The sequence below is a fragment of the Heliangelus exortis genome, chromosome 1 (genome assembly GCF_036169615.1).
Source record: "Heliangelus exortis chromosome 1, bHelExo1.hap1, whole genome shotgun sequence".
Classification (NCBI taxonomy): Eukaryota; Metazoa; Chordata; class Aves; order Apodiformes; family Trochilidae; genus Heliangelus; species Heliangelus exortis.
Window position 1 is genome coordinate 116,632,801 of NC_092422.1, and position 13,357 is coordinate 116,646,157.

Below are 13,357 nucleotides of genomic sequence, written 5' to 3' on the forward strand. Positions count from 1 at the left end.
ACTTTGTTGGTGGTGGGTTTGTGTGTGGTTTTTTTTTTTTCTTTTCTCTTATTTACAAAAAAGATTATTCAAAGACCTGGATCTAACTTGTATAAAAGAGTGTGTGATCCTGCCATGATTCTTGGAAAAAAAAAAAAAAAAAGAAATAAAACCAGAGGGGTGCCCCCGACCCTCCCCCCCAGCCTAACACACACACAAGACACACACAGATGCTGGCACAGTCATCAAACCAGAGAGAAAAGCTCTTAACTCCCCTCTGCCAGTCTTAAACAAGAAGATAAAAAGAAAAAGAAGAAAAGCCACATTTCCTGGCACAAGCAGCAATTTTTCTTCATTGTTTTTATTACCTTTTTTTTTTTTTTTTTTTTTTTTTTTTTTAAAAGACTCAGTTATTTACTGCCTCCAAATAACTCCGCCTGTGGCCAATGCTTCAGCAGTCCTGCCTACACAGCAGATCCCACGCCCTGCCGCTGTCCTACTTTTTGAGTCTTCTGCATCTATGTGGATCACTGGGTCAACCAAGCCCCTCCACTTACCTTCCGGGACACTGACTAGCCGAGCTCTCACGTTAAGATGCTCTTCAGCCCTTTCTATGAAAGTCACACGTAAGGATTTGGAAAGCCTTCTGTTCCTAAACCTGGCCGTGCTTTCCTTTGCAGCCATCCAGAATTTAACGACAGCTAAAAGCTTTAAAGCCTTCTTTTCTTCCTCTGCCCGGCAGCAAATAGCTGAGGGGTGTAACATGAAGGTTTATGAATTTCACGGTAGGTGGGCACTCACCTCTTGGAACAGCTCCTGCCTTTCCGAACCCCTCTGTGTGACAGGCCAGAGGGGGAGAGCTTTTATCAGCTACGGGGCTGCTAAAAGAGACGGTTCCCCAAAAAAAACAACCCACATCAACAACAGGATGAAAGGTGCAAGAAGAAACCACACTGAGCTCACCGGCAAGACCCCCGCCACCCCTGCGGCGGCCCAGAGCTCGCCGGAGCCTCCACCGGAGGGCGGCGACCCCCGGAAGGTCCACGCGTTCCCGAAAAGCAACCGCTTGCCTTAAAGAGAGATCCACAGGTCGAGTAGCAGCTTGATAAGCACCAAAGGCGACTACAGTTTCTCTGAAGGAGGGTGTAAGGCTGGAGCGGGCAACAGCCGCAAGCCTACGGACAAGATCGGGTCTCCGAAAGTCTCGTTTCTAGGCCGCGGCTGCGTCCGGCCGCTCGCCTGACCCTCTCCCAAGGAATATTGCTTTGACTTCAGGAAGAGGGATGTGGATGCTCAACACCACTCCCTGTCGCAGGGAGATAACCCGGGCCCTGAACAGATAGAACTAGAGTTCGCCTCACGGTTCGGTCAGACTGTTGCGAGATCGCGGACAAAATAAAAAAAAAAAGCGGCATTGTATCTATGTATACATGTATATATTTATATAATATATATACACACACACTCATATATAGCCAGCTTTCCTACAAGTCAGCAGGTACAAATTACTGTCGAGAGCACTTGGATGTGTATTTTATTAATATTCTACCGATGTAAAAACATAATGGCGACGTGGCAACACGCATCAATAAATAGAGATCAAAAAAAGCAAGAGATTAAAAAAGATGAAATTAAATACAGATTCTAGCTGTGGATTGAAAATCAGAACTATCATAGAATGTGGCGTCCTGCAAGTTAAAACTGCAGTTAAAAAAGAAAAAAAAATAGAATTACAAAATAAACCAGTAGACTGTTACAGTTCACATTATAAACCCCGGTGTCCTTTTCCTTTACGCACCTCGGGAAAGGGAAGCCTATTCAAATCGAGAGCCTGGGCTGGGGGAGACAGAAAAGAAAAACCAACAGAACGAAAACCAAGAAGCTTTCACAGTGGCCACTTTCCAAAAAGTCCCTTAACGTCCCCAGCGGGGCCCCCTGCCCCCTCCGAGGGTTTTGTTCATCCGCTCTTCTCTGCTGAAGGTGGGAGCTGACGGGCCACCCCCGCCCGCTGGTTCTGCCCAGCGCCGGCCCGCGAGAGCGGGGCAGGAGCTCCGGACGGGCCGAGGAGCTGCTGCAGCGAAGCCAACCACTCGTGCTGTGCATGTGTGTGTATTATATTATATATAACCCACTCGGGTAAGACTTTTCCCATAGTGAAGCTGCAGGTTTCTTCATTGCTAGCACTGATTTTTACAAGGTAAGGCTTCCACTTAGCGGTTCAAGCCTTAAGACACATGGCAAACCCTCCCTACCCTCCCCTTCCCCTCCCCCCCCCCGCCCTCCTCCCCACGACCCCATGGCAACTTATTTTCCTACCACGTTGCCCGCTCCCCATACCGAGCCGGGGCAGTTCTTCAGACCACCTGGGATATGGATTCACTGACGAGAAACGCTGAGCTCTGGTGAATGACCCCTGCTAAGCTCCCGACCAAATTCAAGCTGTGCACTACATCAAAAGTCCAAAACTTCACTTAAAAAGAAAATAAAAAAGAGGTTAAAAAAAAAAAAAAAATAGAACTTCAGCAGAGAATGAGGTTTGGGTTTTTTTTTTTTTTTTTAGTTTAGGTTTCTTTTTTCTTTCCTTCTTTCTGTATTGTGGGAGGGGGCATGAGGCAAGAGTCCTGGTTCTGAAATACACAACAGCAAACTTCCAACATGAAGAGATTGTCGAGGGGAGACACACTGGTTTGTTGTATTGCTCCACTTTCCCTCCTCCCCCCACCTAGTCCCCTGCCCCGGACACCCTGCAGAGTGAAAATACAATGAAACTGGTTTGTATTTATAGCTATTTTACAAGGTTAAATAAGAACAACAATAATAATAATAAAAAATTGAACACTAAAATGAACAGGTTGGTTGGTTGGTTGTTTTTTTTTTTTTTGTTTTGTTTTTTTTTCCTCTTTTAAATTTTCTTTCCAAATGTGACCAGTGTTGCTGAGCAAGACTCAAATTACTGGTGATTTTTCCTGTGCAGCTGGCTGCTTGGTACCGGTTCAGGTGGAGTTGGAGGCTGATGCTGTAGCTACACTATTGGTCTGAACTCGTTCTCCTGCATTAACATCTGCAAACGACAGGCAAGAGGAAGGGGAGAGAGAAAAACAACCAGTATTACCTCCAAAATACAGACTTATGAGGAACAACAGCTATGACATTCTCCACACAGGGAAACCCACAGCTCCCCCCAAGGGGCCGTTTGGTGAGGATGCTCTCCTGACTTCCAGGGGTGGGGATGGGACAGCACAGTCTGGGGAGAGGGTGGGAAGATGCAATGAAGGCAACCTCAAGGGCTGAGGGGTGGAGGCTGGCAGGAGAACACCCAGTTGGTGTCTTGAAGATTTTGCAGGATGTGAGACAGCCTGCACAGTAGTAAGTCACCCAGGTTACATTCCAGTAACTCTTGACTGCAAGACAAGGCACACATGACAATGCTAAGCTAACAGCTAAGCCATCTATGGACACTACAAGGTTTCTATGTTGGTGCTGAAGGCCTTCTTGTGGCAAAGGCATCTATCTGTCAATGTTGTGAATGAGCAGAGGAAATAAGAGCAGCGAGCCTCCTTCCCTGGCAGAAACAGCTTGTGTGATAACTGTAATTCATGCACTTGTTGCCTCAGAGAACATCTTCCAAGTCTACTGCTTTATTCTGTCTTGTTCAGCCCAAGTTGGGTCTGCCACCCTCTGAACTGCTGACGCAGATTAACACCAAGGCCTAAAGCCAGTCATGGGGTTTACAAAAGCACACAGTGTTGTAACAGGATCAGATCTCTGCAGTAAATGGGTCTCCTCTCCTCTTCTCTGGGAGGTGCAGTGCCCCACAAACAGACAAGTCATAAAATCAAGCACATATCAAAGCCCACCCCAAGAAACGCAGCATTTGCAAAGAAATACCCAAAGCAAATACACTGTGTTTTCACAGGCAACATCTATCAGGTGTTTTCTCTAAAAGTAATTGTTATTGCCATTAGAAGAGTTGGTAAGGGGAAAAAAATTGCACTGACTTCATTTGGAACCAATCTACACTGTATCTAATTAGCATGGTCACAAGAAGGAAAGTGGATGAATGGTTAAACACATAGAACAGTCAATACAGTAAATAGAGAATGGGGAAAGAGATAAGCGAGATTTTCTACAAGAGACCATCATGCATTTCTTCCACTTAATTTAAGTAAGGTTAAATGCTAAGCTAGCAATACTGCAACAGGAAAAAACCAGAAAAAAGACTTATTACCTCAGTACAGAAGAGGGCAGACTGGGCAAACAATGCATTCAAAAAGACACAGGGAAAAGGGCTCATAGAAAGAAAGAATAGATTTACTGACCGCAGACTGAGGGGCAGTACGACTGGCATAAATAATAGACATGAGAAAATATAACTGGTGGGCAGAGAGGGTGCAGGGATACTTCTCCAGCAGAGAAGAGCTGGTGAGGCAATGCAGCCAGGCAGCACTTGACAGTCACCTGTTAACAAAACCCCTCTCCTGCCACACTGACCTGGATTTTGTTTGGAAGTGCAGCCATGAGCAAGGCAATGAAATAAATGAGAGTCTAGAGATGGGCAGCACTGCTGAGTAACAATTGAAGCAACATACACAGACAGTGACAAGAAAAAAGAGAAATCACACACACACCAGCATCCAGGAATACTGGGGACAAGTGGGAAGAGCAAATGATGCCTAAATAAAAAGGCATCCTTTCCTATATAAAAAGGAAATGCTGCAAGAAGTGTGTGAGAGGGAAGGGAAGTCCCCAGGTGGGCAGGAGGATGCCAGATTACTGCTCTGGGAGTTCCCCATTCCCTTTACCCCCACTCACAATTAACTGCAACCCCTCCCTCCCAAAGGAATAACCATCATAATAATATACAAAAAAAACAAAAAGCAAAAAAGCTCATGCAGTTAATTCACCAAGGCAGCATGACAACAGTACCAATGTTATTTGGAAAGCTAACCTTGCATGGCCACAGATGCCCTCCTGTGTGGAGAATTACCTTGATGGAGCAATTCCCAAATCCCACATGCATGCAGACCAATGATGACCAAGGCAATCAAAAGTGTCTCAGCCAGACAGATAATAGTTTCATGCTTTAAACTCTCACTGTGCATCTTATAGATTTATTTCAGGTATGGATAAACTCTAGTTAATGCAACATCTGTTGTGCCTGATGCGAGCAGTCCAGCTGGAGCCTGTACTATTGGCAGAGGATTTTGCTTTATGAGTACAAATGTGCTTGTATTTCATTTGCTGAAATGAAACATGCCTTTTGATCCCCTATTCCTGAAGACAGCAGAGGCTGAAATCCTTATAATTACATTGCTACTGAGCAGAGATTAAAAAAAAAAAGCAGAAGATGGAGCTACTTCATGTAACATATGTAACATATGCTCAATTTCTATCATCACTCTAATGGGGGGGGAGTTTCTGAGGAATACATGTTTCCTGAGGGCAAAAGTCTCATCACTGTATAACAGCTCCTCCAATTCAGCCTTTCCCTGGGCTTTCACAGCACTCCTAAGAAACCTCCCAGAAAGGAAAAATGGGGATGGGGATACAGTTCAGAGAATGAGAGACCAACTCAATCCAAGAAAACCCATTAGCACGACAGCATTAGTTGGTAGGATTTGCAACCCTGACAGGCTGCACTGCTCATCTGCAAAGACACAGAAGCAAAAATACCACCAGCCTGGAAATCCTCACAGGACAGCTGAGGAGACAAGTGAAAGCAGGAGAAAAAGGCCGATTTTTCTACAGTGCCTACGGATGTAGCAATCCAGGGCTCAGAGCAAAATGTGAGAGCCTGAAGCAGGCAAGTTTTTACTCCTGCAAATGTCACAGACTCATCTCCATGCTGAGCTTGCAGAAAGAAGCCTGAGCCAATTGTTTACCCCTCTTCTCCCGCCTAAGGAATTAAAGTTATCCAAATTTCTTCAATGGGAATACCATAAATGTGCTATACCTTATTTTATGAAGCACTGTGGTCTCTTTCAACTGCCACACATTGGCAGGTAACACCAGCTCTAATCTGTTTTGCTGCTGAAAGTTCAGGCACACCACAGCATTTGGGATTACACGGGATCAACACAGCGGGACGCCTAAGATGATGACCCCAGAACCCCTGCTGGCACAACTCCTCTGCAGATGGCAATTATGCTCTTCCCATCCTAATGCTAAGAGATGCAACTGCTGCTGCTGGCTGACCCAGGAAGAAAAATGTGGTCACAGAAGCAGATATGCATTTGGCTTGGTGTCCATGCTCCCCTCTCACATGCTGTGGCTTTGTGGCTATAGAAACCATCTTCCTCCTCCACCAGATTTATCAAGTCAGCATCCACACAAACAAAGCTGCACTGGCATTTGAAATCAATGGCCATAATTCACAGTAAATGGCAAATAATTCACAGGAAGACAGCACACCAGTTCAAGCAGGGGCCAATAACTCCCATTTGCCTTTTCCTGCACTTTGCTTTAGACATGCCACTGATGTTACAGAGAATTTCTCACAAATATTTAGGTGAATTTATCAATGCTGGTGCAACACAGCTTCATACTCCCACTGCAAATCCAGGTTTAGTTAGTACAGCAAGTCCAGCACTATGCCTCAAAAGAAGAGGAAATTTACAACAAATACATTTTTTAATGCTCAAAAATGCCTACAAGAATTCCCCTGCATTTAGGATCATGATCCCAGGATTACTGTTGCATTGGTCTGTTGAAATCACCACTGTGAATCTATCAGTTAACAAAAATTACTCGTTTTGGGTAGCTTTTTTAAATGCAGATGTGTGCCATGCTGGCTAGCACAAGGAATAGTATTGCTGGCTCAATGAAACCTGCACTGTCAACATGGTATGGTGAAAAGCCAATCTTCCATTTTCCGAAAATCACACAACTGCCAAGCCTCCTGACCAACAGTGCTTTGCTAGACTTGAGACAATTAGGTCTCATTTTTGTAGTTATTTTCTAATTATGATGCTGCTTTGTTTAAAAAAAAAAAAAAAAAATTAAAGCAGAGCTTAACACCTTATAAAAAAAAGCTGAAATTTTGACATGGCTGTATACCAACATGACAGCTATGAACCAGTATGCTGTGTTTCCATGTCTGTGCACCTATGCCTCAAGCTCACAGAGTGGGCAGTCATGGTAGATGTAACACTGGAAACCTGAACCTCAGGATCAGTTCTGCTTGCTAAAGGGAGGCAAGAGTTACACACCAATAACATGGATTACAGTAAAACTCTCTTTGCTCTTTGAATTTCCTTGAGAGGTACATTTCGTAGGCATCATTACCACTCAAAAATGTAGTTTCTGGACTTGTACTGCTTATTCACATGAGCAAACATTTTGCCTGTTTGGATGCCCTGGGTTAGGTGGGCAAGCTGCTGCCATGCTGCTTTAGCAGTTCCTTAAGAACTAAAGTTTACTGCTCTAAAACGTGCAGGGGGTGTAGGGCAAGAAGGGCTCCCTTCTGCAAAAATCTCTTGCTAAGCGTAACACCAGCATGCAAAGCAAAACAGATGAACATAACCTCATATGGGACCTAATCCTAAAAATCACAACTCTGATGAAATTCCCACTGCCTGCTGTGAGAACCCCACGTGAGTAAGAAGCCATCCAGTAGCTGTGCTGTAAAAAACTCAAAGCTGTGTGTTGCCAAATACTGAGCTTAATTGCACAGTTTCTTTCCAAGCTGCAAGGATAGATCTGGGGATACTTTTCTGGTTCTGAACTATGAATAAGAGGTCCTATTCTCAATACAGTGCAGTGCTTGCTAACAGGAGGTTAAAAAAATGTTGACATGAACAAGGTGGGGTTGGTTTTGGATTTCTTTTTTTTTCCATTTAGCATACTTCGGATGAAGGACATGTTTAGGATTTGGCCTAAAGCATCTTCCCCCCACATGAACTCTTGGAAAGTGCTGGGTGAAAACCAGACTTCTTAACCCCACTAATTCCTCAGCAGCTGTATCTTGGCAAAGAAAATGCCTTAAAAGGCATGAAAGGGACATTAAGTGAAACAGTATTTTTCAGAAGAGCTTAAAATAATTTCCCATGTTTGTATTTTGTAGTTTTAAAGCACTTTTACTACTTTATCAGCTTTTTCTTCCTCACTCATTGCTGAGCAACAGATGCACATAAAAGGGAAACAGAGAAAATGACTGTTTGTAAAATACTGCCAAGTGTATGAAATAAACATACTAAATTTGAAAATAGCAAATTTGCTTTCTCCTAAATTCAGAGCACATAAATTTTACAGGCTGCATCTTTCATCTACTGCTGCTATGATTTCAGAGAGAAGCCACATCCTTCAACCTGGGTGCATCTGTCTGTCCTGGAGTATGAAAACATCTTCTACAAAGCAGAAGCTGGACCAAGCTTATCAGGCAACTGTTCAACCCATCAACCTGCAAATGCTTTCCTGCATGTTTCAAGACCACCTTTTTAATTAGGACTTCTCCTTTTCAATTACCTTCCACTGAGTAAGCACCCTGCACTTCAAAAGGGGGTAACAATCCTTGTCTAACAGGAGTGATGTGCAGGCAGGATATGCCTGGAACCACACCCATTTTGCAGCCTGCCTTTGGTTGCCCAAGCCCTGGGACAGCTGCTGTGCTGATTCAGGGCTGAGTCAGAGGAAGAGAGCCAGGTACTGAATCACCTCTGCCACATCCTGCAACACCTGGGGTTTTCTTTGGGAGTCCCCCAACTGCTGTTACCCAGGCTTTTCTGATTTCACTGGAAACAGAATACAACATGGAGTGGCTAGAAGCCAACAGAGAGCTTTTAAAAGGTTTCTGACAGAAACTTGGGAGAGTGAGAGAGGCAAAAAAAGAAATTCACTTGGTGCTGGCCAATACCCAAAAGCATCTGCCTTGTACTTGAAGATGATACAAGTACACTCAGTAAGAAGCAACTACAACTACTTACATGAGGCAGTGAGCATGCTGACTGAACTCCCTAATCAGACTTCTAAGTGCTAATGCCTCTGGGGAAAAAAATCCTCTCCATCCATGCTCCAGAGAGGCCACGTGTACTGAACTAGATGTTTCTTCTCTTCCTAAACATCACAAGGTCATGCTCCAAGTCAGCATTCATTTCAGACTGGCTGAGAGCTCAGAAATTAGGTGCAAACCAATCCACAAGGATTGCTAAAAAAACAGGCGAGATAATGATTTTTTTTAATACTGGAAGTCTGAGCATGAAGGACCAACAAACCAGTCAAACACAAAGTTTAAATGCTCTTGGTTAGGATTTGGGGTGGTGACCATAGCTAGCACACAAATGACCACACTACATACCAAATCTGAGTTTTAGGTGATGCTGGAACAAATACCTCCTCCCCATTCACCCTGAGGGCTGAAGCAGCTCCCAGGCTTCAGAGAAGGGCAAGATGCCTGGGCAGGGGGACCAGGGGGAAGGAGGGAGAGGGGGAGGGAGGCAGTTGCATGTTCTCACCTGAGGCTGCTGTAGCATTTGTAGGGGTTGAAGCAGCTGCTTGGTTCCGGGCATGAGCAGGGATGAGGATCGAAGCCAGAGATGGGTTACTTGACAGTTCTGGAGGGGAGGTGGAAAAAACAGAGTTAGTTTATTGTCCACAGAGCCCTGCCTGCAGGCTCAGCTCCTCAGGTTCCCCTGCACCCAGTAACAGCAGCCTTGGGCAAAACACATGCCTTTTCATCCAAAGGTCCTGTTACACTTTCTCCTTTTCCAACCAGTGAGAGGAAACCACAGTGATACTCGGGCAAGGCAGTCTCCAGAGCAAGACTGCCAAAACTGTGGGTAATGGCACAAAGGAATTATATCCTAGGGAAAGACAGGGGCTTGGGAGTCAGCAAAGAACCAGCCAAGCCTGTTTCTTATCGCTGGCCTGATAAGGATGTTTCTTTCTGAGCGCTGGAAGGTTTCCCTTCACAAACCCACTTGCAATCAGGCTCAAGAAGGAGGCTGGTAACAGTGGTGCTGCTCTGGGCACTGGTTCAGCAAGCAAGCAGCCACCACAGTTGCTCCAACGGCTTCAAAGACTCATTTTTTTGGTTCATTAAAGCATCACTTTCTCAAGTGATGAACCCAAGACCAGTCTCTCACAGCAGTCTCCTTGTGTAAGGTCAAGAAGAGATGACATCTCCCTTAAAAGCAGATGGAAAGATAACGGTAGTTCATCTGCTAGGCAATTTAAATGGACAACAAAATGATGCAGCCATTATTTCTGAAGACTTTAACCAAAGGAAAAAAATAGTCCTGTCTTTTAGGCTCCAAAACTAATATAGCTTCAGCATGCACCAGAACAAGAAATAAGCATCTTACAGACACAACTGTGGGAGGATTAAGGGCAACACATTGCCAACAAATTACAATCTTCTGGCACTCTTTCAAGGGGAATCTAGTGCCTCACAGAAGGCAGGACTGAGCCTAGACAAGACAGGTCTAGTTTGTTTCAGAAACAGGAGTGACTGTTTCTCTCTTGAGGAAGCAACATCTGGTAAAAAGGATGTGAACAGTCACCTCATGGAAGGAGACTGGTGATGACTCCTGGAACTCCGGGAGGTCATCTGGAGGAAAAATGACAGCTTTTTACATGAGACCTCCAGATAGCAAGGGCTGTACAGAAACCAATCCAAATCATGTCATGGGTTCAGTAAGGTGGTTTGGTATACAGTTTTAAATTATTTTGGTTTGGCTCATTTTTAAGAGCCTATTGCTTTTCTTTAACACAGGCTTTTATTCTTAGGGCCTAAAGGGACCAGTAGTCTACTTGGCAATTTTTTTCCTCCTCAATTATGTTACATAAACTTCCTTTACTGCTAGGAGGGGACAAGATACAGCAGACATATACTTACAAGCCTCTTATTACTACATGTTTTGAGACTGCTTTTCAGCACTTAAGGACACAAGCTCCAGCTAGATCCAAACAGAAGCTGCTCCATTACCTGCAAGCCATTCAATCTATCCTGTAATACTCCACTGAGGTCTAAGCATACCAAGCTAGTAAGCATACCTAGAAAGACTTGATATTTACAGTTTTTGTACAAATACTAATCCTCAAATTAATGCAGGAATAATTCAGAATTATATATTACATATTCAGAATAATTCATAATACATTCATAATATAATTCAGAATTCATATAATCTTGATTTTAAGTGGAGAAATAAACTGAAGAAACAAACTGAAGAAACGTGAATCCTCAAGTGTCAAAGCTGAACACTGATGACAAACCTATACTTTAATAGCACCTTAGGCATTAGCTGCTCTGTGCTAGAAAATATTGTTCCTTTAGTACTTTTTCCAAAGCTATTTCACAAATATGTTATTACTAGGAATTGACTGTTTACCTCACTCTTTTCAAAGTTTTTATCATCTGTTATTTTCTGCACATCTGGCAGCAATACCGGGCTGTGACCCAAATGAAAGCAGAGCTAAAATGTCAAGGAAGCCAAATGCCATTTGGTATCTTCCAGTGCTAAGTGGTGCCTCAAGAATGCAGCTGCTGTCATCTGCCTGCATGTCTGGAGACAAAGAACTGGTTGATCCAGTAAGTACACCACCCTTTTAGTGGCACTTTGACCCCATTCTTATTAAACCCATATACTCTTCTAATGCTGTCAGAACACCTCCTTTAGCAGCACCAATTATGGCAAGTATCCTGGGCTTTGTTGGTTTCAAGACAAGTGCAACCATTTCTCTGAAGCAGCCTTAAAGAACCTGCATAGGAACTAGAAGACTGATCTTGTTCCCTTCTTCTCAACCCCCCCTTTATCTTTCCTGGTGTGAAGTTTCTTAAATGTAATGTGTTCTTAATGTCTTGATGCTTCACTTGGAGGTACAGGTCAGTTCCTACAAGAAATAACCAACATAAACGGAAGTTTTTTGTCTGAAGTTTTGCTTTTCTTGAGAACTTGTTTCAATTTCAATTTTTGTTCTATTGTGGTTTTGCAGCTCTCCTCTGCATAAGGATAAGACATGTCAACACCAAGGAAAAAAATTGACCTGAGACATCTGCAGTCTACAAAGTACTGCAACCCTCTGTTCTCAGTGATTTCCAACACAGTATTTGGGACAAGCTGTTGGACTGTAGCCAGCTTATCTAAACCAAACTTGAAACTCAAGGCTGGGTTAATTACGATCAATACTGCTGCAAGAAGGTATTGTGATCAAGGCAATCCACACCAAGTCTTCTATAGCATGATGTACACAGAGCAGCTATTCCAATTAATTTATGAGCACCAACTCCCATTCACATCAGCTAGGAGAACAGCTTTGGCTTTCTCCTGATAAAATCATTCTCTATATAACTACCTGAAAGGAGGCTGTGAGCAAGGTCAGGGTCAGTCTCCTCTCCCTGGTAACAAGTAATCGGAGGAGAGGAAATGGCCTCATGATGTTACAGGGGAGCTTTTATTAGACAAAAGAAACTTCTTCACTGAAAGGGTTGTCAAACACTGGAACAAGCTGCCCAGGGAGGTGGTTGAATCACCATCCCTGCAAGTGTTTAAAAGACACGTAGATGTGGTGCTTAAGAACACGGTTTAGCTAGGCTCAGTACAGTCGTGGTAATGGTTAGACTCAGTCTTAGCTGTCTTTTCCAACCAAAACAAATCTCTGATTCTAAATCATGCCATGATCAGCCAGTTTACATCTCTGATAAGGAGCAGGAATAAAAATGTCCAGTTTTACTAGAGAACTATATCATCATCATCTCTCCCCTAACGAAAGAAAACACTTAGTGTCAAGAACAGTACAACACTCTTTTTCAGTATTGTTAATTTGTTTTATCAACACTCCCAGAATGCTCTGGAAAAATTAGTTTTACATTGTGTTTGCTTTGTCACAATAGCAAACTTCTCATGTAACTCAAGTTATTCCAGAAGACTGCTAAAAGAAGCACAAGTTTCACCGTTTTCCTTTTGTTCCCCCTCCACATGCCCTGAGCAGAAATACTCTGCCCTCTAGAGTATTACACAGTACACAAATGGTCACACTAAGGACACACTACTGGTCACACTGAAACAGTTTGGCTAGAAATTAAGGGGTTTTATATATAATATAATATTTTTTAAAGGTCACACACCAGGTTCATTAAAAAAATCAAACAAAACAATAAAAAAAATACCCAACTACAAAACCCCCACACTTGAAAAAGAAAATCCTTTGTCACTGAGAAGCATGATAACCATTCCTAAGTGCTGAATCACAGAGATTTTTACAATCTTTAATGGCCAACATGGAGTGATAATAACATTTCTGACCCAGTACAACCACCATCACAGTACAGTAGTTTAGGAAATGGTAGTCATTTCACAAATTGTTTGAAAATTCAGCTTGTAAGAGAAAAATTGTCTTCTGTGCTTTCTGTCTTGCAGGTCTAGCAGCAACTGAACTGCAG

The 13,357-nt window shown here is 43.3% G+C and overlaps 1 protein-coding gene across 3 annotated transcripts in view; it reads right to left on the reverse strand.

Moving 5' to 3' along the window:
* Positions 1–2,843: 2,843 nt before the first annotated feature.
* The window catches only part of GSK3B (glycogen synthase kinase 3 beta), a 146,019-nt gene continuing 135,505 nt past the window's right edge, over positions 2,844–13,357 (reverse strand). For all 3 annotated transcript variants that reach the window (XM_071760541.1, XM_071760533.1, XM_071760545.1), the window contains 2 exons: positions 9,429–9,527; positions 2,844–3,040 (listed from right to left, as the gene is read on the reverse strand). In XM_071760541.1, the coding sequence (XP_071616642.1) occupies positions 2,973–3,040; positions 9,429–9,527 (167 nt within the window). In that variant the 3' untranslated portion in view covers positions 2,844–2,972. The remainder of the gene's footprint in view (positions 3,041–9,428; positions 9,528–13,357) is intronic.